Source organism: Alexandromys fortis, unplaced genomic scaffold (assembly GCF_014885135.2).
Source record: "Alexandromys fortis isolate MF-2015 unplaced genomic scaffold, M_Fortis_MF-2015_v1.1 scaffold_173, whole genome shotgun sequence".
Lineage (NCBI taxonomy): Eukaryota > Metazoa > Chordata > Mammalia > Rodentia > Cricetidae > Alexandromys > Alexandromys fortis.
The window spans coordinates 2,556,399-2,584,059 of record NW_026068051.1 but is presented as its reverse complement, the minus strand read 5'-3'; the positions used below and the strand labels follow the sequence as shown (position 1 = coordinate 2,584,059).

The 27,661-nt window shown below is 51.3% G+C and overlaps 2 protein-coding genes across 2 annotated transcripts in view; both read right to left on the bottom strand.

Annotated features, from left to right (window-relative positions):
* Window positions 1–13,637: 13,637 nt before the first annotated feature.
* Mrm1 (mitochondrial rRNA methyltransferase 1) lies at window positions 13,638–21,687 on the bottom strand. The gene is made up of 5 exons (XM_050119570.1): window positions 19,768–21,687; window positions 19,503–19,596; window positions 16,373–16,505; window positions 16,153–16,272; window positions 13,638–15,981 (listed from the first exon to the last, which is right to left on the bottom strand). The coding sequence occupies exons 1-5, from the start codon at window positions 20,289–20,291 to the stop codon at window positions 15,899–15,901; spliced, it is 954 nt and encodes a 317-aa protein (XP_049975527.1). The 5' UTR covers window positions 20,292–21,687; the 3' UTR covers window positions 13,638–15,898.
* Window positions 21,688–21,938: 251 nt separating this feature from the next.
* The window catches only part of Dhrs11 (dehydrogenase/reductase 11), an 8,008-nt gene continuing 2,285 nt past the window's right edge, over window positions 21,939–27,661 (bottom strand). The window contains exons 2-7 of the mRNA XM_050119569.1: window positions 26,501–26,710; window positions 24,404–24,498; window positions 23,485–23,614; window positions 22,817–22,909; window positions 22,583–22,648; window positions 21,939–22,484 (exon numbers count right to left, since the gene is read on the bottom strand). Coding sequence (XP_049975526.1) covers window positions 22,443–22,484; window positions 22,583–22,648; window positions 22,817–22,909; window positions 23,485–23,614; window positions 24,404–24,498; window positions 26,501–26,710 — 636 coding nt within the window. The 3' untranslated portion in view covers window positions 21,939–22,442. The remainder of the gene's footprint in view (window positions 22,485–22,582; window positions 22,649–22,816; window positions 22,910–23,484; window positions 23,615–24,403; window positions 24,499–26,500; window positions 26,711–27,661) is intronic.

The window sequence follows — 27,661 nt, the reverse complement described above, 5'->3', positions numbered from 1 at the left end:
CAGTCACGGAGCCCCAAGATCCAGTGAGCAACAATTTCAGTTGAAAAGCTTTGTTCTGGAGTGGGTGAAAACGCTCTTGTCACCAAGCCTGGGGGGCCCGAGTTCCATTCCTGGAACAGAGACGGCAAAAGCAAAAAGGGAGCTTGTGGTATAACTGAGCAGGTGACAAAGTTTGCCATTTAGCCTGGCGACATGAGTTCCATGTCTGGGACCCACATGGTAGAAGAGTCTCAACATGTTGGGACGTGTAAAGATCATACACGTGCACTCACACGCGCGCACACACACACGCCACAAATAATAAATATGTAAAAAAATTAAAGCCCAAGCATTTCCGCTGTCAGAGCCTTACTTAGTCTTCTCGCGTGTGAAATAGTTTTGAAGTCCCAACTCACACAGTTGGCACACGGAATAGAGAGAGGCCGTTTGCAAAGGTGTTTGTAAAGGATTTTTTATAATAAGAGCTTTTGAGGCCTGACTGGTGTTCAACAACACATCCAAGGCAGACAGGATGAGTGGGTAGCGTCTCATCCAGGCAACTTCTTCAGATGTTGGCTAGGAGGCAAAGGCACGACAGGGTGATGCTTAGTGCTACTGCAAAGCAAAACCAGGACGGGATCCCGGTCCACATCCCACTAGGGGATTCAGGATGCCCCCCACCCCGCGGGTAATAAGAGAGCAGAAGAAGCTGCTTTTGCCCCAGACGGGTATGGGAAGCAGGCCAAGCAGGGTAGGGGGTGAGGGGCGAACAGCCTCTTTATTAACACAATTATTTTATTTGCCGAAAAGTAATCATCCTAAGTGAGGTCAATGCGGCTGGCACTGGACCGGCCCTGCAGGCCGCTGGTCCGTGTTACCATGGCGACGGAGCCCGATCCCTTCCTGCGGCTGTGAAGGCTTGAAGCTCCTGAGGAAGGAGACCCCAGACCATTCTTCCTCCCCAAGAGAGGGCTTGAGGAGACACTGGGTATTTAGAACCCCCCCACCCAGGCCTCAAGATGTCCAACAAGAGCCCCCAGAGAAATGGTCTAGCCCCAAATCACAGGGGTTCTAGGGGAGGGGTCTCAGTAGCCACCATCCCATTGATCGGGCACAGCCCTTGGAAGAAGGGAGGGGCTAAGCACCGTCGCCTGACCTGTTTACAGAAAACTGTGGCTCAGAGGGACCAGAGACCTGGGCACAGGTTTGGAAACCGAGGTCTGAGGCCCGAAACATCATTCAGTTACTTTCAGTGTGACAATCACAAGGAAAGGTTAGAGCAGGATCTTGAACGACTGGAAAGACTTATGGGGGTGGGGACGGGGTTGAAAGACATAAAAGTCAGAGATCTGAGTTCAAATTCCAACTCTCTGCCTTCAGGCCACGTCACCTTCAGCAATTTGCACTGAGCCTCTCTTTAAGTCCCCTCTGCACACCTGAGACTCCGGCCTCTGCGAGATGCAATTGTGACTAAGATATTTCCCCATCTGGAGTGTGGGTCAAATCCACCCTGCTCTGTGAACCTCTCAACGTGATACCACCATGCAAAGCTCCTTCTGTCGTTTCCACTCAGATCTCAAAGGAGATCTACTCTGCCGAAACACGCCTTGTCCCCAAATCCTCTGGTCTTGAAATGCGGTAGTGTGGGTCTCAGGCTGGAGGTCCGAGGGACAGCCCAGCAAAGCAGGCTAAGGTTGCCTGCAGCGCGTTTGGGCTCAAACTTTGCGTGTCTACGGAGTCTACTGCCCTCTAGTGGCAAAGTCTAGCATCACACGAGATTCCTGCAAAACCCCCGGCAAGTTCACATCTGCAGGCAACCAGGAACTCCAGGGAAGCGCTGGGAGGTGTCAAGTATAACTAAAACTTCCAGATGTGGGTGTGGGGATAGGAGTGAGAGCAAAAGGTATTTTAGATGTGGAAATATCTCTAATAAAAGTCTATAACCTGGCCGGGCGATGGTGGCGCACGCCTTTAATCTGAGCACTCGGGAGACAGAGGCAGATGAATCTCTGTGAGTTCGAGGCCAGCCTGGTCTCCAGGGCAAGTTCCAGGATGGTCAGGACTGTCTCAAGGAAAAGAAAAATCCCCAGATGGCTGGGGAGACGGCTCAGTGGCTAAGAATGCTTGCTGATCTTCCAGAATATGATTTGACTCCCAGCATCCACATGGTGGCTCACAACTCTCTGTAACTCCAGTTCCAGGGATTCAGCTCCCTCTTCTGCTATCTTCCTCTGCCACTGCATGCACATAGTGTACATACATACAGGCAAAATGTTCACATATAAAGTCAAAGTAGGTAAAATCTCTTTTAAAGATTTAATTATTTATTATGTATATAGTATTCTGCCTGCATGTATGCCTGCAGGCCAGAAGAGGTTGTTATAACCAACATTACTGACGGTTGTGAGCCCACCAGTTGCTGGGACTTGAACTCAGGACCTCTGGAAGAACAGCCAGGTTAACCTTTGAGCCCTCTGTCCTATTTGTAAATAAAATCTTTTTAAAAATCTAGTTCCAGGGGGCTGGAGAGATGGCTCAGTGGTTAAGAGCATTGCCTGCTTTTCCAAAGGTCCTGAGTTCATTTCCCAGCAACCACATGGTGGCTCACAACCATCTGTAATGAGGTCTGTATGGCCTGCAGGCATACAGACAGAACATTGTATACATAATAAATAAATAAACAACAAAAAAAATACAAAACAAAACAAAAAAAAATCTAGTTCCAGCCAGGCAGTGGTGACGTACGCCTTTAAACCCAGCACTTGAGAGGTAGAGACAGGCAGATCTCTGTGAGTTCGGCTGCCAGGCTGTCCTTGGGCTGTGCCAAACAAAGTCACATGTCAGGAGGAAGCAGGAGGACTGCTCAGAGCAGACCCATGCGCCGACCTGACAGACACATCCCTTTTCCTCAGAGGATGCCCAGGCGACCCTGGAACACCCGAGGAACTGGCGGGTGGGGGAAAAGAACTCGTGGGAATTAGTCACATAGAGACCCCTGAAAGGTGGGGAGGCCCTCGAAGGGAGACAAAAGCGGAAGGGCCGAGGGGGCTTAAAGGCCTGGGAAAATTCTAACGGAGGGAAGCAGGGCTACGAGGATGTGATTCTGGCTTCCTAGCTGGGCTCACCAGCAGCTCCTCGGTGGGCAGTCACACTCTAACTGGGCAGGAAGCTCAACCCAGCCTAAAGGCTAATCAAGGACTCACAGATCAGGCTGCAGACGGCCTTGCCCTGAAAGGGGATAGGGAAACAGGCATTGAACCAAAGCAGCTGTGCGGGAATCTAAAATGGATCAGGATGGGACCTTTACAGGACCTCTTCCTGCGCACGTGAGACGGGAGAGCACCTGAGCTGCACCGGTACAAGGGGGCAGACGTGATCTATCTGGACTCCCCTAAGGCTTACCTCCTTCCCTTTCAACAAATCTGAGGAAGATTTGCCAACCAAACCAGGCACGCTGGGGCACGCCTGTAATCCTAGCACGCGGGAGGTCGAAGCAGGCGGATTGAGAGTTTGAGATCAGCCTCGGCTACGTAGGAGGTTTGAACTAGGTGAGTCCCTGTCTCAAAAAAGGATAAAAAGAAGAGAAGGAGGAAGAAGAAGAAAAGGAAGAGGCAAAGCAGGAGAAAAGAAAAAGAGTTTATCAATCAACGGAGGCGTGAGTAGGGGGATAGCTCAAGGATATCCTGAGGAGGTGGGTCTCAGCATTTCCCCCTTAGGCCAGGCTAGCCCGAGGGATGAACTGAGCGGATCACATTCCCTTACCAAGTGGTCTAGATCAAGCATGGAAAGAAGGAGGCTGCAAACCAGTATCATCTGCCCCATATAACTTATTAACATCCAGGCAAGATTAATCAAGCCCAGAAACCTCGAGCAGACCCCTAATTAGTTGCGGCTGATAACTATATTTGTCATGCTCTCCAATTATTCCACTGTAAATTTCAGAGTTTAATTGCACCTTGTTCTTCATTGAAGTGTCACTATTTGCACACGCTCCCCTAATTCTTTAGCAAATTTGACAAAATTTCAGCATTAAATATAGATTATCTTTAGATTTCCATAATTAACACAACCAAACTGTCTCAGGCCTAAATATTTCTCTCAGTACCATAAATCTGGCCTGTCTCTGGTACCCAGAGAGCCGCCTCCAGCTCCTGGGCTGAGGCTGTAGGGAGAACATACAGGCACATCCATGAACACACACGACCTTTCCTGTGCGAGGCTGGGGCAGGAGGTGGGGCAGGCGTCACTGGGAGCACACCTCTGCAGACACATCCCTGGCTGGGAGGCCCCATCAAGTTGCCACTGTGGAGCCTTACAAATGCCCAGAGAGAAGCAGGCAGCTGCTCCGTCTTCCGAGATGCTGCAGGTGAAACGGGTAGTGAGCTTCCTGTCACTGGAGGAATACAAGGACTCAACCGACCACTTGAGTAAGACATTGCACCGGGGCTACAGGCTGAGGATATGGAGGCCCCTTCTACCATTCTGTAAGGACGAAAGCTTGAATCGGTCAGCCAGTGGGATGAGCAGGATCATGGCCGGCCAGGTTCTCTGAACTGGAGGGTATCTGCTCTTTGAGTCTAGTTATGCAGAAGGTCCCCCTGGGTTCTTGTCACTGTGAAGCCTGAACTCGAATTGGCTCTAGGTGACCTAGGCTGGAAGAGGAGAGGGGTGTGGACGCTTGCGGGAGAATGGAGGAAGTTTGGGTGTCAGGACCCGGTGGGCTGTAGTCGAGGTGCTGCCTCCCCTACCCACCAGCTAGGTGATGTCCCCGATTCTCATTTTCCTCACTTGAACAAGGGGCTGTCTATTTCTATTACTTGAAGGACCTCTAACGATCTAGAGGCTCAATCGCTGGAGCTTGAAGCAGGTTGACCCTTTCAAGGCTTTCTACAGAATGGTAGTAACAGGTTCCTGGGCCTATCAGGTACTCAGCAAACTGTGGTGATCAGAATTAACCCCCCGAAAATCACCTTTCACCTGGAAGCCAGTGACCCCAGTGGCTGCACATCCTCATACTCTGTGACTGCTCCCTACAGCCCCTCGTCATCTTCTGAGGACTGGGAGTCCAGACTCCTGCATTCTGAACCAGTTTGGGTCACTGTGGACACTCAAGGCAACTCAGGTCTCTATCTGGACCTGCCTAGTCCTTTAGGGCAGTAAGACCCTGGATGTCAGCCTACACCCCACCTGTCCGTCTGTTGGCCCTCTGCCTCTCTGTCCATATGTGGTAGACTCCTAATCCCTAGGCCCTCCCAGCTCTGCTATTGTGCTCAGAGATGGCCCAACCCATCCTGGGGGAAAAAAAAAAAAAAAAAACTCCAATATCATGAAAGGTCATTGATCTTCTTCCAAATTTTCTGTGAGTCTACTCAGAGATCCCATTTCAGTCCTTCAACTACCAGCACAGCTTCTAAGGGAGAGAAGGGATGCCAGGGCGGGTAGGTGATGCAGGGCTGAAGGTCACCAACCACGGTCCTTTAGGGTCGTAAGACCCTGGAATATGTCATGGATTTATGGAGAGCGAGCATGCCATCTGGAGGTTCCTGTCTTCCTTCAGGGCTTAGGCAGAGGTTTGTACCTGTCTGCCTGTGTCACGCCTGTCTGTGTGTGTCTCTGAGCATCTGCGACTGTGTGCAGAGATGGAGCGTGGCTGAGTCTGCCATAAACACTGCCGCTCGTGGCCTGAGTTATCTGGCCGGGAGAAGAGGCTCCACTTGAGATGAACCCAACCTGTGGTTCTCTCTCAGGGCCACAAGCTGGGTGGGGCTACCCTGCCTTCTACCCATCTCTGCCTCTGTATCATCTTGAAGATGGGACACGCTATAGACTTTATTGGGGCTGACATGGGGAGGGTTGAAATACCCTCTCTCCCCTGCCCTGCAGAACAAAGCCCCAGGCAGGTGTTTGTAGCGTGGCTTGTCTAGACGTGTCTGATAGGAACACAGAGAATGGGATCTAAGAGGTCTTGGCACTGAGGGATCTGGCTGGCATAGGTCTGCCTGGTTAATGCCCAACGTCAAGGTCAGTATTAATGTGAAAGAAGTGACCCTTTGACCTTTGTAGGGTGTCTGTGGCCTGGATATTGGCTGAACCATTTGCTTCAAACTCCCCTTCCATACCAACAAGGGCTAGAGATTAATCATAGACTGGACTGGGCATTCAAGTCCCTGGGATGACACCAAGATGGCCTACCCCCTGGAGTACCAATTTTGTTTTTGATTTTGCTTTTGTTTTCCTGGGCAGGATGGGGAGGTGATTGTGACAGACTCTTGCTTGTGTAGCTTGACTGGCCTGGAAATTGCTAGGTAATCCAGATTAGCCCGTGATGCTTAATCCCCCTGCCTCAGCCTCCCTGCTTAAAATTACACAACTCTAGAAGCTGGAGAGAGGGCTCAGTGGTTAAGAGCACTAGCTGCTCTTCCAGAGGTCCTGAGTTCAATTCCCAGCACCCACATGGTGGCTCACAATCATCTCTAGTGTGATCTCCTGCCCTCTTCTGGCATAAAGACATGCTTGCAGATAGACCACTCATATATTAAATAAATAAATAAATAAATTGATTAATTAATTAATCTAATAAATAAATCTTTAAGAAAAAATCACACAGCTCTATTCCACTTACTGTAGTTTTATACAACATATTACATAACTTTACATTTTGCTGACTCCACTGCTGTAGTCCCCTCTAGCACACAGTAGGTGCTCAATAAATACTTGTTAGTGTAAGCTAAGCCTTGACCTTCTGTCCTCAGAAACACTCTGCTGTCCCTCCCCCCTTCACCTGGTAGAGCTACCCTTTTAAGAAGTTCCACTATAGAGGCTGGAGAGATGGCTCAGAGGTTAAGAGCACTGGCTGCTCTTCCAGAGGCCCTCAGTTTAATTCCCAGCAACCACATGGTGGCTCACAACCATCTGTAATGAGATCTGGCGCCCTCTTCTGGCCTACAAGCAGACATGCAGGCAGAGTACAGTATACATAATAAATAAATAAATCTTAGAAAGAAAGAAAGAAAGGAAGGAAGGAAGGAAGGAAGGAAGGAAGGAAGGAAGGAAGGAAGAAAGAATTTCCACTATCAGCCAGGCATAGTGGCATACACCTTTAATCCCAGAGGCAGAGGCAAGTGATCTCTGTGAGTTCAAGGACAGCCTAGGCTATACAGCGAGTTCCAGGACAGCCAGGACTGCTATACAGAGAAACAAGATCTCAAAAAAAAAAAAAAAAAAAAAACTAACAACAATAATAAAAAGTTCCACTGTCAAGTCCCAGTAGAGGAGAGGGAGCCCCACTTCCTTCCCTGAACCCCCAGGTCCCAGCCTCAGTACCAATCCTCTCCATCAATACTGTCCTGGGGCAGCCACACTTGAATGCCCACCCAGATCAATAACCAGCGGCTGCCATTGATCAGCCCCTGGGGTAATGAGAGTCAGGGGAGAAAATAAAAAAGAAAAGGGACAGACAGGGAGTGCAGACATGGGCCCAGAGAGAGGGCAGCCCCAGGGAGCCTTAGGAACTGGCCAGGGCAGAGAGACAGAACAGAGATCACCAAAAACCAAAGGCAGGGGAAGATGCCAGCCCATGAATAGAGGGCCAAGTGGCAGCTAGGAAGGAGATTCTGAGAAAGACAAAAGAAGAAGAAGGAGAAGAAAAGACAGAGAGGGAAAGAAGGGCAATTTGACCCGGGAGAAAAACCTCTACTTCACAAGAAGGAACACAGGGTTTGAACACAACCCTGGGTTGAACTGAGACTCCCTGCAGCCCCCACTGCAGGTCTTATGGCCTGTTGCAAGCCCATGTACAGCCCAGTGGGAAGCTGGGGGCGGGGTGCACTGAGGTAGGATGTCATGGTAGATTTGGCTTGCTCTCAGCCACAGGTTAGAAGGTTCTTTCCCTGCCTCCATCCTGTTCTCACCCATCCCTTTGTCTCTCCCAGGCCCTTCCTTCTGATTGTATGGAATGACCACGGGCAAGTGCAGTTTCCCACCTACAAGCCAAAGGGAGGAACAGCCCTTCTTCCCAGGTGCCCTAAGAATTCACTGCTGTTAACTGAGCCATCTTGTGAGCACTGGAGAGCCTTAAGTGCATCCCCCATTCTGTCATCGTCACCACTACCATATGCTATTGCTCCTGATCCCAACCCACCAAGGCGAGAGAGCCACAGATATAAGAGGAGCTCGGGGCTCAGATGAGACAAAATCCAGCCCCTTGCACAAGCCCAACCCTACTGGCACCTTGTCTCTGGTAAGGGCTGTCTAATGCCAGGCCCTGGTGCAGATGGTCTCAGCAGAGCCCAGGTGTCTATGGAGCTTTCTCTTGGCCCTCCATCAACCCATTTCCCCCACAGAATCAAAGCAGCTGCAGCTGGGGATTATGGACTTCTGCCTCTGATGCAGTCTGAGTGGAAGGCCCAGGCCAGCGGGAAACATGGAGGGGGGAGGGGACTTCTTCTGGAGAGAAGGCAGGGAGGCAGTTCGCCTCCAGCCTCAGGATCTCTTAGTTATTTAAACAGCAGGGTATCTGAGACACGAAATGACTGGACTGGGGGGTAGCTCTCTTGTCAAGCATACACAAAGCCCCCAGCACTGTGTAAGCCAGGCATGGTGGTGCACCTCTGCAACCAAGCAAGATGAAAGGCAGCAGCATCAGGAGTTTAAGGTCAACCTCAGCTACATCGTGAGCCGGAGGCTTGCCTGAGCTACTTGAGACCTTGTGGGTAAAGGAGGCAAAAGTCTGACAGACCTGGAACCCATGTAAAAGTGGGAGAGAAACGACTCCACAAAATTCTCCCTGGCCACCTTATACATGCTGTGGCACTCACACACATACACACGCTGTGGCACTCTCTCTCTCTCACACACACACACACACACTCACACATACATGCTGTGGCACACACCTACATGCTGTGGTACACACATACATACATGCTGTGGCACACACACATACATGCTGTGGCACACACACATGCTATGGCATTCACACACACACATGCTGTGGCACACACACACATACACACAATGATAATATAAAAATAAGCACAGGAACCCCTGCCTGCCTGCAGAGGGACAGAATGATTTAGAACACTCACAAAGGGACCGAGACTAGAGACTACTGTTCGTTTCCCCTAAGGGAAGCACCTGATTTGTAGAAAGTGTCTGGGGTTGCTAATAAACCACATAATCAACTGATTTTCAAGGAGTCTCCTTTCTGATACCCACAGACCCCAGTGAAAAGCAGAGAGTCTAAGGAACAAGGAGCCAGTAAAAGAGAAAGCAGGGCCAGTAGCTCTCCTCCCCTGCAGCCAGTGAGGGCTTCCTCCAAAACAGAAGTGTGATGGAGAGACCCAGTAGCCATGAAAATCCCTCCGGGGCTGCAATGGAAGGGAACTTTGTTAGAAGCAGCCTACTCTCCACTCAATGGTGGTTCCGCCCTTTCCAGTCTTGGAAGAAGCTGGGAAAAGCACCTGAGGGAGATCTGGAGTCTACAGGGCCTCTCTATGGCCTTCCTCCCTTTCTCCCCACCCTAATCCAAAAACAAGGTTCTGCCTGCAGAACGGTAATGCTCAGAGCAGTTTTGCCCACAGCAAATGGCCACGGTTAGCAATTAATTACTGGGTTCACAATTTATAAAGCTCCGTGCAGCCCCCACGAGGTACCATTTCCTCATTTTAAGAGATGATAAACAATTTTCAGAGGCAAGTCCATGTCAGAAAAGGCAAGTGGGAACTGGACAGAAGGTTCAAGCCACGTTCACCCTGAGGATCCTGAAGGAAGGAACCAGGATGTAGTCCTGGGCGGAGGTGGGTGGGGGTTAGAGAGGGATTGACACCAACCTGAGGATGAGAGGCCAAGGAGGGGCAGGTAAAGAATGGGCTACGCCCCCGGACTGAAATCTCAAGGTCCAAATCAGGAACAGAAGGAGAGAGAGCACGAGCAAGGGACTCAGGACCACAAGGAGTGCACCCACACACTGAGACAATGGGGATGTTCTATCGGGAACTCACCAAGGCCAGCTGGCCTGGGTCTGAAAAAGCCTGGGTTAAAACCGGTCTCACTGGTCTCACTGAACATAGCTGACAATGAGGACTACTGAGACCTCAAGAACAATAGCAATGGGTTTTTGATCCTACTGCACCTATTGGTTTTGTGGGAGCCTAGGCAGTTTGGATGCTCACCTTACTAGACCTGGATGGAGGTGGGTGGTCCTTGGACTTCCCACAGGGCAGAGAACCCTGATTGCTCTTTGGGCTGACGAGGGAGGGGGACTTGATTGGGGGAGGGGGAGGGAAAGGGGAGGCGGCGGTGGGGAAGAGACAGAAATCTGAAAGAAAGAAAGAAAGAAAGAAAGAAAGAAAGAAAGAAAGAAAGAAAGAAAGAAAGAAAGAAAGAAAGAAAGAAAGAAAGAAAGAAAGAAAGAAAGAAAGAAAGAAAGAAAGAAAGAAAGAAAGAAAGGGCTACCCCAAGAGTGGTGCCTCCTGACCAGGCAGGCCTCTAGGACACTCAGGAAAGGGGAACAATGATATAGCTCCCTGGTGTAAGGCCCCTCTCTGTGCACATTTGTAACACAGCCTTTAAATGAGGACCACCAAGCTCAGGCTGGGTGGGAGGTGGTCAGAACTTTCTGGAGTGCTTCCCCCAGCAGGATGAGCCTAAGACCACCGGGGAGGTGTTAATGAAACAGGGAAGCTGCAAACAGACCCAGGAGTGATTCTAATCTGACACCTCCACCCCAGCCCCCACCAGTAATGAGCTGGGACCTGCCCTTCTCCCCAGAGAGGGGGTGAGGAGAGAAGGAGGGGTCCTCGGGTATCTTCTGACTTCAGAAGCCCCCTTTTATCATCATCATCGATATTTTCATCGCAGTACAAAGCTCTCACACACATGGGCACCCACAATTTCCTGTGCACTGTGCTAAGTCTCTTTCATATATCTGATTATGAATCCTCCCCTCTAGTTGAAACCTATAGAATGGGCACCATCTTGCCTCTATTTTACAGAAGAAGCAACTTAGCTAAAGCAAAGCCAACATCAGGACCAACAACATGGGGCTGTCTGGAATCTGTGATCACAGGATGGTGCATGGTGGTGTACGTCTATAACACAAGCACTCAGGAGGCTGTGGCAGAGACCATGAGTTCGAGGCCAGTGCTGAAGATAGAGCTGGGATGGTTCAGCGTTTGCTTAAGTTGCATTAGCCTCTGGGTAGGATCTCCAGAAACAAATAAACCCATGATCTAAGCACTTCAGAGATGGAGGCTGAAGAATCTAGGAGATTAAGGCCAGCCTTGACTGTATAGTGAGTCACGAAACTATATAGGCTGCACGAGACCTTGCCTCAATAAAATAAATTTGAAGTAAAAGTTCTCTGCGCTTTTGGTACAGCGCATCTGGCGTGTACCCACCAGGGATGCCACACAGGGAGGCAGGGCTGGGGTGGGAGGTAAAGGCAGCGCGGCCACCATGTGTCCTTGAAGTTCCAGAGGGGGGGAGGAATGAAAGGTGGGTAGGATTCCAGCCCCACCATTAAGGCTTCCGGTCTGTTAGCTCTCTCCTTCCCAGGTGTGCAGTGAGCATGGGCATTAGGGTACAGCTCTGCCCACTGCCTGGAGAAGGAGGGAGAGAATAGGGAGGGCTGCAGAGGGGGGGGGATGCTGAGAAGACCCCCACCACCACCTCCCAGCTGGGGAAAGGAGGGGCTGAGGTGCTCCGAGCAGAGTCCCTGTTTGTAAACATCATTAATCAGAGATTAGCAGATGGGCATGCTAATTGCACCTGTGGAAGTGAGAGACCTCAAGGTTGATTACATTTACAAACTGTGGGGATCCCTGGTGCCTGGCCCTGCAGGAGCAAGAAGAGGGATCTAGTTTAGGGCACCAGGCGTGGGGAAGGTTTGGCAATGTAGCCTCTTGATTTTATACACGCGCACGCGCGTGTGTGTGTGTGTGTGTGTGTGTGTGTGTGTGTGTTCCAGGCTGGCCTGGCTGGCTAGGGGAGAGAAAAGTTGGGATGTGTAGAGTGTGGGAAAATTCCAAGTTAGTTCCCAGCCCTCCTGAGAGCTTCACATCTTAGCCAGGATGGAGGGAAAATGGGGAGGGGCCTGGCCAAAAGGGAATTCTGTAAATGTTCTTTCAAGTCTAGCCTTCCCCCAACTCCTCCCAGTATCCCACGAAAAATCACTGTATTGTGGCTGAATGGAAGTCTAGAACCTCTGGGAAACTGAGGCCAGTATGAAAGAGAAGCACATCCCAGTGCCCCGACCTCCAGGCTGGTCTTCGGGTGCTGTAGGAAACAGCCAGTGACCTCCAGATGTGAGCGATGGCCTTTCCTCGTATGCTCTTGCATCTGCGTCTTATAGACCATGAAAACTGGGGCCCTGAATGTTTTAACCATGTGGGTGCCTGGTTCTAGCTTCCCTAAGACTGGAGTTACAGATGGCTGTGAGCTGCCACATTAGTGCTGGGAACTGGACCTGGAAGAGCTGCCAGTGTGCTTAGCTGATGAACTATGACTCCAGCCTGGTTTGCTTTCATTTACACCCTAGGACTACCTACCTGCCCAAGAGTGGCACACACCACCCACAAATGGGCTAGGGCCTCCCACATCAATTATTCATCAAGCAAATGCCCACTGACTTGCCTCCAGGCCAATCTGATGGAGGCATTTTTCTCAGCTGGGGTTTCTCTCCCCAGATCACTCCAGCTAGAGTCAAGCTGACAAAAAAAAAAAAAAAAAAAATCCACCCAGTAGTTTTAGACAATCTCTTAAGGACATTAGTTCTCACAGCAGGAATCCCTTGAAGTCTGCTTGGGCACACAGAACCTGGGGGTCTTGGTGCTTTCCCAACCTTCTTAGTGTAAACAGACCTATTACCAGAGGTGTAGGACGGCTTAATTTTGTTAGAAGCTGCAAGCCTATGTCAAACACTAGATCATTCTGAGAGCCACTGAGCACCACCTGGGAGAAGGGGATAAATGCTATTTTTTAAAAAACAAAAACAAACAAACAAAAAAAAAAACCAGGGTATTGCTACATAGCCCTGGCTGGTCTGGTACCTGCTATACAAAACAGTCTAGTCTCGGGGGCTGGAGAGATGGCTCAGAGGTTAAGAGCACTGGCTGCCCTTCCAGAGGTCCTGAGTTCAATTCCCAGCAACCACATGGTGGCTCCAAACCATCTGTACTGAGATCTGGCGCCCCCTGGCGTGCGGGCATACATCAAGGCAGAATGTTGTGTACAGAATAAATAAATCTTTTAAAAAAAAAAAACAGTCTAGTCTCAAACGCATTAACACTCTGCTGCCTCAGCCTCCTGAGTGCTGGGATTACAAGTATGCGCCGCCATGCCTAGCAAGCCAAGGATTCCTGAACCCTGACACCAGCTGGGACCTTTAAGAAATACTAATCCAGTATATACATACAGCACACATGCACAGACACAAAAACACTGGGGTTTTCTTTGTTTGATATAGGATTTCTCTCTGTAACTGCCCTGGCAGGTCAGGTGGCTCAGTGGGTAAAGGCGCTTGTCCTTGGGCCTGATACCATCCAGAAAGTTATCCTTTGATCTCCACACGTGTGCTATCGAGCACTCACACACACACACACACACACACACACACACACACACACATTCAAGGGAAGACACAAAGAAAGGCAAGAGGAACACCTGGCTCCTTCCTGGAGACTGTTATTTAATTAATCTGGTGCTTCTGGGCATTAACAGACAACCCCTTCCCTACCCCATGACTCCAAGGCACAGGCAATGCTAAAAACCTATATTTGAATTCATAAAATTGACAAAACAATAAAAAGACAAAAACCAAATCCCTGCTCTTCGGTGAGACAGCACAGCCTGAGCTCAGTGGTCATCAGAGCTTATGTGGCAGCTGGGGACACACAGCTCAAGATGGGGAGCTGGGGGGAATGGTGTTGATGAAGGGTTCTCTGTCTTTCCTTAGGAGAAAAACTTTACCGTGACCGTGGGACCTGTGACGGTTCATCTTCACTGACCATTGGCCTGTCTTTGGGATCACCTGGGAGGGCCACCCCTGGCATGTCTTTGAGGGTGTTCTCAGACAGGACTAATGGAGGAGGGACGGCTCTCTCTGAACGTGGGCAGCACCGCCCCGCGGCAGGAGCCCTGGACTAAATGAACAAGGGAAGGGGAGAGAGTGAGCGAGCACCCACATCCAGGGCCCCAGCTCCTGCCTCACACCCCCTCCTGCTGCTATACCTCACCCCCACCCCCCACCCCCGCTATGAGGAAATGAAAGTTCTCAAACTTGAGCCAAAAGAAACCCTTCCTTTAAGTGCTTTTATTCAGTATTTTCAACAGCAGCAAGAAAAGTAAGATCTCCAGGCCTTCTGCAAACAAATTCAAACCTTGTACTGAGTGCTCACTGCGATTCGGACCCTACTCCAGGGAGATCACAGAGGAAACGGGCACCAAGCTCCCATTGTTCTTTATATCCTACAAGGATATAGAGAGAGCACGGAGGTGACTTTTCCCAAGTCTCACAGCCGCCGGGATTACAATTCAGGGATGGTCCTCCATCCCACACTCAGGGCTGTCAGTCAAGATATCTGGCCATGTGAGGACAGTTTTGTTTCATAACTGGAGATGGGATACAGACCTCTAGTGGGTACGTCTCATCGTGCTCGGGACAGTTCCTACAGCAAAGCATCATCCAGTCTAGGGCTCAGATGGAGCTCAGTAAGTAGAGTGTTTGTATAGCTTGCACAGAGCCCTGGATCTACCCGCAGCTACATATAGAGTGGGCACAGTGGGGGGAGGGGGTGTCTTGAATTCTTGCACTTGGGAGGCGGGGACAGGAGGATCAAAAGTTCAAGGTAATCTTCAGCTAAAGGGCAAGTTTTAGGACACCCTAGGTACATGAAACCCATCTCAAAAAGGAAAGAAAGAAAGAAAATCCTACTGCCCAGGGTTTACCCACCCTTCACACGGTGGCTGCTGTATTGCGCTTGTTCCGTTAATGCTTATCAAGTGTTCCAACGTGCAGCAGCCCAGAGTGAGACCACTATTCTGCAATATCAGACTTTTTATCCACTTGTGGGACCCTGGAGGAGGGGACCAAGCCTATTTGGAATTGCATAATAGTGACCCTGACTTCATAACCTCTCAGATTCAAAAGCAAGGGCTCTGGTCATGGGTTCCACCAGGTTGGACTGCTCGCTCGCTCTCTCGCTCTCGCTCGCTCTCTCTCTCTCTCTCTCTCTCTCTCTCTCTCTCTCTCTCTCTCTCTCTCTCTCTCTCTCTGTCTCTCTCTCTCTCTCTCTCTCTCTGTCTCTCTCTCTCTCTCTCTGTGTGTGTGTGTGTGTGTGTGTGTGTGTGTTTGTATCTTCCCTGTCTCTAATGGTGCTTTGCAGCTGCAAAACTATGGTGCAAAAAGCAAGACTGCCACCTAATGGAGAGACAGGGCAGGACAGCTCAGCTCAGCTGTAAGGCACTCACTGGATGGAACCCCTCATTTACTTAATTCCCATCGCCTGGAAGAGTAGGTATGCATGCGCATCCACCCAACTTCCCTCTACACCCTCACTCTCATACGTCATACACCCTGCACTGGACTGCCCCATTCTTCCTCATGCCAAGACATCCCTTTGACTGTCCTAGGGGAGATCCAGGACAGGCACCATCTGTCTTAACGCATCCTGGACATTAGCAAACTACCGTTTCCAACTGGAAATGACACCCCACCCCCTTGGTCTCCACTGACCATAGCCAATAAACAGCTTCTCACAGGCAGAGAGCCCGGTACATTCAAGCCAGTGTGCGACTCGGTCCGATTCCTATACATGTGTATCTCAGTTGAGATGAGCCCACTTTGAGCCTGTTTTTCCGACCACAGTGGCAGTCCTGGGTACTGGGCCTCTCTGAGTCCTCCAGGCGTAGCTAAGGGTTCTCAAGTGCCTTGGAGAAGTTGTCCTTTCTCGGTCTGTGCAGGGAAACCCTTCTTCTGGCTGCAAATGGAGTGTAGAAGAATTCCTAAAGGCAACAGGGAGAGGGAGGGGCTCAGGACACATGCAGGGCACACTCCTGTTTTCATAAACAAGTGTGGCATAGAGGGAACAGCCTGTTCAGGGCAAATCAGTCCGAAAATGAGAGGAGACAGAAGCCACCGCCATGGAGTTGGGGGTGAGGGAGATGTAGACTCACCTGTGGCCACAGACACATTCAAGGACTCAAGACCGGGAGGCAGCTGACGCCTGGGCAGAATAGTAAGAAGCAGCTGGCAGGAGGCAAGAACCTCCTGGGACAGACCAGAGCCCTCATTGCCTGCAGGACATGCGACAGTGTTAGGGAGCCCCAACCTGAAGTCCACATGCTTAGAATAGACAAGTGAAAACGGAAAAGCAGGTATAGCCAGCCTACCTACCCAGCACAAGGAGAGTAGGCCGGTCCCAGGTGAACTCTAGGCAGCTAGTGATGGGGACCTTGAAGGACTGGGAGATCTCAGGACCTGGGCAGCCCACTGTGCCCACCACGAGCCAGCCCTGCTGGGCCTTGGCCTGAAAGGAGGAAGAAAACACCACATCCTGGCTCACCGAATTGTCATCAGAGCCATGGCTGAGGAGCTCGGGATTGCACACACACACACACACACACACACACACACACACACACACACACACACTGAAAATGCCTTCGACTTAGGGTGAGTCAGATCCTCTAGGTGACCAGCATTTGCTCCGGGCACTGAGGATGAGGCCGAGAACACAGCAGACTGAAATCCCAGCCGTGTGGCAGAGCGGCTGTGGAGGCCTCCTTGAGGTGGCAGCTCAAGTGCAGATCTGAAGATAACTAATGGATGAGTATCAGTGGGGGAAGGCTCTAGGCAGGGGGACCTGCAAGTTTGGAGACACAAAGGTCCTGCCCACCTGTCGTATCTGAGGAATGGTAAGCTGGCCTGGGGGAAGGTAGCCAAAGAGGAAAACCAATAGCCACACAGAGTAAGGTCTCAATGCCACTGGAAGCATAGGGCTTTAACACTGACATAGAAACTTTGAGAAGCGTTATTTTCCTTTGGTTTTTAAGACATGAACCCCACGCTGACCTTGAACCTATGATCCTTCCAGTCTTAGTCTCTCAAGTGCTGGGGCTACAGGTATGTGCTGCTGGATCTGGAGCTCTGAAACATTTTGAGCAAAGCAACCCTGTCTGATGTGAGTGTCGGCAGAATCACTGTGCATGCCACACTGAGACCCCCAGCACAGGGAGATGTGAACTCGGACCAGGGCAGCAGAAGAAGCAGTGAGACATGGGGGTGGTGTAGCAATAACTCCATGCAAAAGGCAAAAGGATTTGGGGACGTATGGGATGTAGCTGTGAGGACAAGAAGTCAAAGGTGATCTCTAAGCTGAACAACTGGGCAGGGCAGGCCCTAGGAGAACAGAAGGTGAGTCCTAGAAATGGGACGTCTGAAATGCTCACTGTGGGCGCGGAGGGGAAGAGCTGCAGCAGAGGCACTAAGTCTAGAGTTGGGGTGCGGGGTGAGATCCAGGTTAGAGCATCCATTTGGGAGGCAGTCAAGTAACGTTGTGGGAGTCTAAGCCCAGCGATGGTGTCACACGCCTTTAATCCCAGCACTCGGAAGGCAGAGGCAAGTGTGTCTCTGAGTTCGAGACCAGCCTGGTCTACAAGGAAGTTCCAGGACAGCCAGGGTTACACAGAGAAACCTAGTCTGGGGGAAAAAGGAACAAAGAGAGACTCCCACTTCCCACCAGGCTTGGCCAGAGACCACGAAAGGGGGACTGCCTCTGAGCTGACTGAGAAAATGCTTCTAGACGTGCTGTTTATGTGAAAGCCGCTGGCACACCTTACCTAAAGATTCTGACGCTTTCTTATGTGTATCAGGGTTTAGCCGCATGTATATGTGTGCACCACGCATGCCAGATACTGGTGGAGGCCGGAAGAGGGAGGGCGTCAGAAGCCCTGGTACTGGAGTCACAGATGGTGGTGCTGGGAATCAAACCTGGGACCTCTGGAACAGTCAGTGCTCTTTCACTGTTAACTCTCTCTCCAGCCCCAGTACACGTGGCTTTTGAGATGAGATGTATTATCTTTAAACATGGGGGGAGGGGTTGTTTTAATTTGGCTTGGTTTTTTTTTTTTTAAAGATTTGTTTACTTTGTTTACAGTGTTCTGTCTGCACGTGTGCCTGCAGGCCAGAAGAAGGCACCAGATTTCTTTCTTTACAGATGGTTGTGAGCCACCATGTGGTTGCTGGGAATTGAACTCAGGGCCTCTGGAAAAACAAGCAGTGCTCTTAACCTCTGAGCCATCTCTCCAGCCCCTTGGTTTGGGTTTTTTAAAGATAAGGTTTCTCTGTGTAACAGTCCTGGCTGTCTTGGAACTCGCTTTGTAGAACAGGCTGGCCTCGAACTCACTGAGATCTGCCTGCCTCTGTCTCCCAAGTGCTGGGATTAAAGGCATGCACCACCAACTCCAGGCATAAATAAACATTTTTAAATGTGATTTAATTTGAACACTTATAAAGAGGCTGAGGCAGGAGGATTTCTGTGAATCTGAGGCCAACCTGGGCTACACAAGACCCTATCTCAATTTTTTTTAGTATGTAAAGTGTATTTTTTTTTAAAAGACAGATTTATTTATTTGTTTAATTATGTGTACAGTGCACCAGATCTCACTATAGATGGTTGTGAGCCACCATGTGGTTGATGGGAATTGAACTCAGGACCTCTAGAAGAACAGCCAGTGCTTTTAACCTCTGAGCCATCTCTCCAGCCCTAAAGTGTATGTTTTAATGATATTTTGGGCACATTGAATGAAAGTATGTTTTTTTTTCTTACTTTTCTGGTTGTTTGGTGTTGTTATTGTTTTGTTTTTTGAGGTTGGGTCTCACATAGCCCAGGCTAGCCTTGAAAGGAATCGTCTTCCTGTCTCCACCTTCTAAGAGCTTAAATTACAGACACCTGGCTCTTTTTACTTTTCAGCATGGTTACTAGAAAATCTGAAATTAGACACGTGGCTTGAATATAAGTTTATTAGGCGGCTTTCTTCCCCCTCTTTTCAAGGTTATTGTCTTACCGCAGGGTGAGGGTGGTGGGAGGGGGGGAATCGGACAGAAGTCAGAGGGTCTGCCAAATGCGAGGCAATGCTGCCTCCTGGTGTCTAGTCGGGGAAACACAGCTGAAGAACGCTAAAGCTTGCCCCTAGCAAAGCCATGTTCAAAACTGCTTTCAAGTTGAGCTTCTAGTCCATGTATCCACATCTCCTGCCCACCAGCTCCCCAGAGCATTGCTAAAGACCCAAAGGTGTCAGACATTGACTTGCTGTTGCGGGTGGCCAAGGCGTGTAGTAAAAGAAATGAGGCGAGGAAATTCCTAACTTCAGACAATGCTCCATTGGTGACTTTAAAGACCATAGGAATCAATGCCACCACGTTCCATTCTCCCACCCCACCTCCCATCCACTGCTAGCTAGAAGTGACTTTAAGTGCCCGAGCTAGACTCATCGCTTCTCCTTCCCCTCTCGTCCCACGTTACCTTCAAAAAAACGGCCAGGTCAGTAGTGGCGAACACGTCCATCACCTCCACAGCCCCAGCGCTGGCCTTGCTGACTACTGGGGTAAGCGGGCAGCTGCAAAGGTTCCCCCAGGATCCCCGTTAAACCTGGTAATCCCAAACCCCGCGCCCCACACACCCTCTAGCTCCCAAGGGTTTAGGCTCCTTCAACCAGGAGCCCGGACGAGGGACCCCCACCCCGAGGAGCTTAGGAACTTGACTCCGCCTCCACTAAGGGACTTCCTGCCTGTTTCTCCGGCTGGTGATGACTCTGTCTACTCCGAGGAAGTGAGCGGAGCGCAGCACAGCCCCAAGATTCCGGGGATCCTGAAGCCCCTCAAGGACGAGCCATAGTTGCTGAGGGTCGTCTCCCGGGCTCGCCTCTGTGGCCTCATCGCAAGGCCGGGGTCGCAGCGGGCTCACCTCCATGCAGACGCCCTGGTGCACCTGGTGGCCGCACAAGGCGTCCAGTTTCTCCCGCCTGGGCCTCAGGACAGGGATGCCCCGGGCCTCGGCCACCCGGAGCAGCTCGGCCCGCTCCCCTTGCAGCCCAGCTTTACCCGCCTGGAGCAGAAGCCGGGCCACGCTCCGGCGGGCGGCCCGCAGGGCCAGGAGGCACGGGGACAGGCCGAACAGACGTTCCAGCCTCTGGGTCGGCGCCAGGTCATCCAGAAGCAAGCGGCTCAGCTCCTCCCCGCCAGGCCGCGCCACCGGGGAGAAATGACGGACGATCCGGTGACCGAAGCACCCGACGGTCCAGAGCAGTCGCATAGCTCCAGTTGCACCCGGGACTCCACTAACAGACCGTTGCAGAGGACCCGCTGGCCTCCCACACCTCGTCCCCTCGCGTAGGACAAACTGTCCCCGAGTCCCACAATCTGCCAACCAAGACAAGACAAGTCGCCTCCCGGACTCCCACGTGGGTCCCCAGCTTCCGGGTTCCAGAGGCCCGGCCCCCTGTCCGATGACGCACACGCGAGTTTGACCTCAACTAAGTCTCCACAGCACCCCCTACAGCACTGGTTCGCACTTCCTCCACCGCCGCGGGCGAGCCGAGGCTGTGCTACTGCTGAGCTGACCCTAGCTCCTGCTGCTCTAGGTGTGGGAAGGTGTCGGGAGGCTAGGCTAGCCTTATTCACTTCCGCACCTGCAAAGACCAATTTAAGACGATGGGTGGGCCATCCTGTTCAATCAGTCAGTCTGGGGGCCTTCCTCCCCACATTCAGGCACATCGTCGTTTCTGGGAATTGCCAGAAGCTACCCAGACCCTTAGCACCAGTCAGCAGAACCCCCGAACCCCAGCGATATTTCCCATCTCCGGACCTCTGTGGTTAAGCCCCAAGTCTATCGTGTCTCTGTGGACAAGCAGCTGATGCTGGTGGCCCTTGGTAAAGCTGGGACTCCTTTGCTCACTGCTCAGACACCCACCCCACCCCCACCCCCGCCACTAAGTCTTTTCAACCTGTCTTTGCTTTTTTCTTTTGGTTTTTCGAGACAGGGTTTCTCTGTGGCTTTGGAGCCTGTCCTGGAACTAGCTCTTGTAGACCAGGTTGGCCTCGAACTCACAGAGATCCGCCTGCCTCTGCCTGGGATTAAAGGCGTGCGCCACTACCGCCCAGCCTAGACTTTTTTTTTTTTAAGATTTATTTATTGTGTTTTGCCTGTGTATACTCTGTGTGAGATTGTCGGATCCCCTAGAACTAGAATTACAGACAGTTGTGAGCTGCCATGTGGGTGCTGGGAATTGAACACAGGTCCTCTGGAAGAACAAACAGCCAGTGCTCGGAAACCGCTGAGCCATTTCTCCATCCCTCGGCCTAAACGTTTTTTTAAGGCAATGTCTCACTAGTCCCCATGCATGGCCTAAAACTCGTTATGTAGACCAGGTTGACCACAAATTCGCAGCGATCACCCTGCTTCTGCTTCTCAGGTGTTGGTACGCCCGGGGCCAATTTATTTTATTTTTCAAAATTCTTTCATTGTTTATGTGTGGAGGTGTATTGTCTGTGAGCATGGCTGTGCATCACAAGCATGCCTGGTGCCCCAGGAGACCAGAAGAAAATGTATATTCCCTGACAGTGGAGTCACCATGTGGGTTCTGGGAATCAAACTTGGGTCCTCCAGAGGAGCAGCCAATGTTCTTAACTGCTGAACCACTTCCCCAGCCCCTTATAAATAAAGTATTTATTTACTTACTAACTTAAGTTTTTTGGTTTTATTTATTTATTTATTGTTTATTTATTGAGACACATGTATCCTTGGCTGACCCCAGCACCAACCATCCCCTGCTCCCACTCCAGAATGGTTACTCCAAATTTACCTACCTTCCCACTTACCTGGAAGAAATTCTCAGACACAACCACACTGATCACCAAAAAAAAGGGGGGGGGGGAATGAAAGACACTTCTGAAGCCAGAGTAGGTTGTGATCTTTCTCTTTAATTGTTACAGTAAGCTGGGAGACAGGCCTAGTATTCTGTGGCCATGGTCAAAGTGCAGTGATGACCCCAGGACAAGAGCTAAAGTTGGGCTGGAGAGGTGGGGGAATGGGGAAGGGAGCCTACACAGGTAAAGGATGAGGCCTGTCTCTGCCACCCAACCTTAAGGGACAGAGGGTAGAAGATAGACAGTGCCCCTTTTGGCCACATTCCCTTGCCCAGGTCAAAAGGAAGAGGCTGAGGAGAGAAGGTTAAGGAGCCCAACAGGGGACTCAAAACAGGTCAACAGATAAAATGGTCACGACCGTGCCTTCTCTCCCCAGCCCATTTGTTCACAAGTATAAGCAGAATAATTTGACAAATTTCCTATCCCTAGTGGAGTGGATACAGAAAGTAAGATCCAGGGTCCAGAAATCAACACCTAAAATCCAGAGGCAGGAGGCAAGCCGTGAAGGGTGGGGAAGTCAGGAGCTCCCCACAGAATACTAGGTCACCTGCTCTGTGGGCCTCATCTGGATGTCTCCAACCTGTGGAAGGCAGATGATTTGAGGCAAGCACCCCCTAAAGGACTCCCTGGGCACACTTGGGCTGCTCCCAGTGGGTAAAGAGCTAAGGGCAGACTCACCTGAACATGTGGGGGGGTGCTGAGGACGTAGAGGACAGCCTCAGCCACATCCTCCGGTTTGAGACACTGAGAGCGAGCAACGGGGAAAAGGGTTGAGACAAGGGCAGAAGTGACCCAAGTTCCTCCCCACCTCATCCCACCCTAACCCTCAAGGAGTGATAGGCTAGGCAGAGAGGACAGCCTGAGGGTACTTAAGGACTGGGGGGCTCTACTGGGCCCAGAAGAAGGCCCCACCTTTATGTCTTCATAGGTGGCAGCTGCTCTCTCGGGGTCCTTGTCATGGAGTCTGAAGGCAAACCGTGTTTCCACCAAGCCTGGAGAGATACACTGGGCCAACAGAGAGGTCCTGCTCAGCCTGAGCTTCAGCAGGCCATGAGGTAGAAGGGAAAGGATAGATTCACAAGGACAGCTGCCTCATGTCAATTGTCCTCCTCCTTCCAAAGTCCAAAGTCACCACTGAGAGCTCCAACTGACACCTCTCAGAATACCCTGTATACATATGGAGCTGTTCCTATATATTTGGTTAACGCTTTACAAAGTGGTGTTGCTTAACCTCATAACCAGATAAGTATTATTCCATTTCACAGATGTGAAGACTGAGGCTTTGGGAGGTTCAGTGATTTACCCAAAGTCATGTGGCCTTCTAAGGAAGGGGCCAGAGTGCTGGCCTCCAGTCACGGTGTCTGATTTCCCTTTGTCTCACTCCAGGCTCCCTTCAAGTTGGCCCCTCCCACTAATAGTGTAAATCTGACCCTGGGTTCTAGGTGAATGAAGGGAGGAGCAGCAGCGCCCAGGACTTGTGCACTCAGTTGAACCCAAGGCTCTCGCAGGCCTTTCTGGGCATGTGCGGGCAGGAGGGCTGGGCCCGTGCCATTCCCACCAGGGCTAGACCACAGCCTCACCGTGGCCCGGATATGGGTCTGGGCCTCCAGAAGCTCTTGCCTTAGTCCCTCTGTCAATGCAGTGACGGCATACTTGGTCGCACTATAGAAATGGATGACAGACTGGGGTGGGACTCGGTGGCCACACATGCTGGGTGGAAGAAGGGAAGGGAGAGAGGAGAGAGTAAAGTTCCATAGACACAGGCAGCATTCCTAGCACCCTGGTCAGCCTCGTTACCCAGAGGCCAACAGGGAAGCCTTGCTGGGGGGGGGGGGACTTCTGATGGGTACCCCTACAGTTCAGTTTTTGGTTTTTCAAGACAGGGTTTCTCTGTGTAACAGTCCTGGCTGTCCTGGAACTAGCTCTGTAGACCAGGCTGGCCTCAAACTCACAGAGATCCACCTGTCTCTTGCCTCTGCCTCTGGGAGTCCTGGCATTAAAGGCGTGCGCCACCACTGTCTGGGGAATCTAGTCTCTTGTCTATGCAGCTCCTGAAACCGGCTTTGCCTTGAAGCTGTCCTGCTGGCTGTGTACTCCCTTCTGCAGCCAGACAGGTTAACAGGAGCCTCACCATGTTGTCTGCGTGCTCACTGACAGGGCTGTGCTGGGAGGTCTCTGGGGTTGTCCCCATGCCCCTCAATGGACAATGGCTCTCCTATGCTAGGGCCTTTGCAGTGTCTTCGGCCCACAAGGCGGGTTTATCCCTGGATCTGAGGAAAATGCACAATCGCACCCAGTTCCTGGAAAGGCCCAGGCCCAGGCATTGGCCATGGAGGGCAGGGGCTGAGCTGTCTGCTCTTCCCTTGGTCAGCATCAGGCCACTTAGATATTAAACGCCTGTCTTACTACCAAAGAAACTGCCATTTGGAGGTTAAGGAGCTGAGACAGGTGGGTGACTGCTGAACAGACCTGTGCTGAGCCTAGGCCGCCGGGCCTCACCTGTTGATGTTAATAATATGCCCGTCGTCCACATTCCGCTCCTTCATGGACTGATAAGCTTCCCGAGTGCAGATGCTGAGGGCCAGGACATTCACCTGCGGGCCAGGGAGGGCAATGGAGTGTCTCCGGCTTGGGCCCAACCGAATAGGTGATGGAGTTGCAGAGCACCAGGGGGCGGGAGTGGCAAGCGCTCTCTGTGGGGGGTCCCACCCCTCACAGCTACCACCCCCAGAAGACAGTAGAGGCAGCTCTTTTCCTGGCTGAGTTCCTGTAGGAATAACCCTCCCACCCAAGCCCAGGACACTCTGCCAGCCATCTCTGCCACAGTCAGACCTCGGCCTCAGGAAACCAGCCATCCTTCTCAGGGGCAGTGTCCAGACCTGCTCCCTCCTAAACAGACTGAAACCCTTCCTGAAATGGCCTAAACCTTTCCTTACACACAGAAGCCTCCTCTCCCTACCCTCCTGGGCCATCCTGCTCCCTGGTAATTTCCACCAATCATATGTGGGGGAGGCTCACAGGCCTTTAACCTATACCCCAGCAACAAGTCCAGGTGTGGGGAATCCAGTGGGTGGGGTCACTTGCCACTCCTGGCAGAGGTGACCTCCCCCACCTTTCACAGAGCAGAGGTCTAAGGCTATCAGCCACAAAAGGCCTGTCTGCTGTCTGCTCCACCCATTAGCCTTGCCAGAGGGGCCAGCAGCGATAAAGGGGCCCTCCTGCCTCCTCTTCTCTCTTCTCCAAAGAGGGACAGCTGGCAGATTAGCTGGTTTGCTTTATCAAGTGTCCCCCAGGCCTCAGGACAGCATGCCCTCAGTGAGAACCTGCCTGCATGCTTGTGGTAGCAGCAACACTGGGGTATTAAGATGCAGAAAGGGCTCAGCCTGTTTCTGGTCCTTTTAACAGGGTGGGATTGTGAGGCATATGGAAGACAAATGAGTCCCTAGGAGCGTGGTAGAAGCCTCCTGGGTCTGGCCTACTAGGATGAGGCTAAGGGATTTAGGTAATATTCAAGACAAAAGGGCCTTGGGAACTTAGGAGTCCCTCATCTCACAGATGGGCAAGCTGAGGTCCAGGCTGAGACATGTGCCTCTGCACATGAGGGCTGTGGTTCTGATCCAGAAGACTGAGGTCACAGCTTCATTCTCTTTGTTCATTGTTTCCCTTCCAAGGACCTATTAGTACTAGCCTACTGGTACCAGACATAGAGAGCGCTAAGACAGTGCTCTCAGCCTCTCAAAAGCTTTCACACCCTAACGCCACCCCACAATGCCCAGAAGATGGAAACACATGTCCTTGGGGCTGTGCCTGGCCTGCACATGCTCTTATTACATGTATTTATTTACTTATTTTGTGTGTGTGTGCATGCCACAGTGCCAATGTAGAGGTCAAAGGGCAACTTACTGGAGTTGCCTCTCTTCTCTCACCATACGGGTCCTGGTTCTCAATGGTAAGCACCTTTGCCAACTGAGCCATCTTACCAGCCCCTGGCCCGTACATTCTCTAAAGTGTATTACAGGCTCCCAGTTTCTCAAAGGAAATCAAGGATTTGCCCAGACTGCAGGGAGCAACTAACCTGGATTTGAGCAAGGACCACCCCTTGACCAGGCCGTGTGTTCTCCTACACTCTGTAGATCATCCTTGGGGACAGTGGAGCTGGTAACAGTGATGATTTATGTGCACTCATCCCAACTAGATGTGACGAGACTGACGCTCAGAGGTTGTCGTGAATTTGCCTGAGCCGTGCGGGGCCAGGTGCAAACATAACCTCTCATCTCTGTTGTCTTCCCCTAAGACCACGTACCCAGCACAGGCAGGGACAGTCATCAAACTACAGTTCTCTACCCTGCAATCTTTTCAAATCCCATCACAACCAGTCTAGAGCGTAAGAACTACCTGGGACTGAGAAGATGTTTATCTAGTTACTATCCTTGTGATACTAGTAGCGAGTGGAAAATCAAAATGTCTCCGTGGGAAACTGAAGCTCCCTTTTACTGGAGTCCTGTCCCCGGGAGCCCTCTGCCTTCTAGGCCCCTGGTGTCCAGTCTCCTCTGACCCCCGCTCCCCAGCCTCCCGCCCCAGTTCTACAAGCCTTACATTAAACATGTCCTTCCATCCGCTGGTGCTGCCCGAGAGCAGGGTGTCGGGCCGGGCCATGCCCGCATTGTTGATGCAGATATCCACACCATGGTGCTGAGAGCGCACAGCCGAGAACATGGAGAGGATGTCCTCCTCATTTGACAGGTCACATCTGTAGGGGATCAAAGTCCCGGGGTAGCCTGCACTCTTACATTCGGCAGCCAGCTCCTATGAAACCCAACAGGGGTCTAACTGGGGTGAGCCGCTCACTCCCACGCCTCCTCCCCCAGGGTCAGCCTTCCCTCCCAGGGCACAGTTTGGAACTCTTGTAGTGGCAGCCACCTTTTGGCCGCATGAGAGAGGTTAGGTCTGCCCATCCCCAAAGCTTGGTCTGTTTGGTCAAAGTCTAATGGGTTGTAGACACTCCCTCAGAGAAGGAGAGGAACAGTAGACAGATCAAGGAGGAATCTCACATATACACTAAAGTCTTCAGTGCTAAGGAGAGAGAAGGGGACAGGGATCCGGGGAACAAAGGGAGATTTATCTTCTCTCTCCCCAGTACCATATCATTCTTCCATTAGGGCCAAGAGGCCCTGAGCTGGTTACCCTGGAGACCCAATTCTCTACCTCTCTTTAGAGTCAGCCAGTCCCTCCAGAAGGGCTCAGCTCTGAACTGCCACCTCCCCTTCACAAAAGGCACACAGAACTTAAAGGTGAGTCGTGTACACACCTTTCAGTGGAACTCAATCAAGTCCCTCTTTCTCCTTACATGTGGTCAGAATGTCTAGCCCCAGGTACCCCCTCAACCCCAATTTTCCCCACCTTAGTTGGTCACCTGCCACTAGACACTCCCTGTGCATGTCCAAGCCTCAGCATACTGCAGAGCCCGGAAAAAGCAGAGCCACTGCGTGCGGCAGGAGCTGACATTTAGGAGCTGGAAGAAAGCAGGCTGTGGGAGGCCAGTGAGTGGCTGGCACTTGAGCCTTGTGAAGGTGACTGTGTAAGTGTGTGTGTGTGGGGGGTGCAGGCTGCCCTAGAGGAAGGCCAATTTGGCCATCTGCCCTGGCCGGGAGCCCCTTCCTCCTTCCAAGTGAAGCTAGGAATAAAAAGCTTGATCAGGTGACCAAATAAATTATTTTCTGCCTTTTTGTTTGTTTTTAGTTTTTTTTTTTGTTTTTT

What these genes read in the sequence shown, in the direction of transcription:
- Mrm1 (XM_050119570.1), bottom strand. Translation starts at nt 20,291, where the DNA reads ATGCGACTGCTCTGGACCGTCGGGTGCTTCGGTCACCGGATCGTCCGT. An exon ending in GCCTACTCTCCTTGTGCTGG is followed by an intron (nt 16,273 to 16,372) that starts GTAGGTAGGCTG and finishes CATGTCCTGCAG; the next exon opens with GCAATGAGGGCTCTGGTCTG. An exon ending in GAATGTGTCTGTGGCCACAG is followed by an intron (nt 15,982 to 16,152) that starts GTGAGTCTACAT and finishes TGTTGCCTTTAG; the next exon opens with GAATTCTTCTACACTCCATT.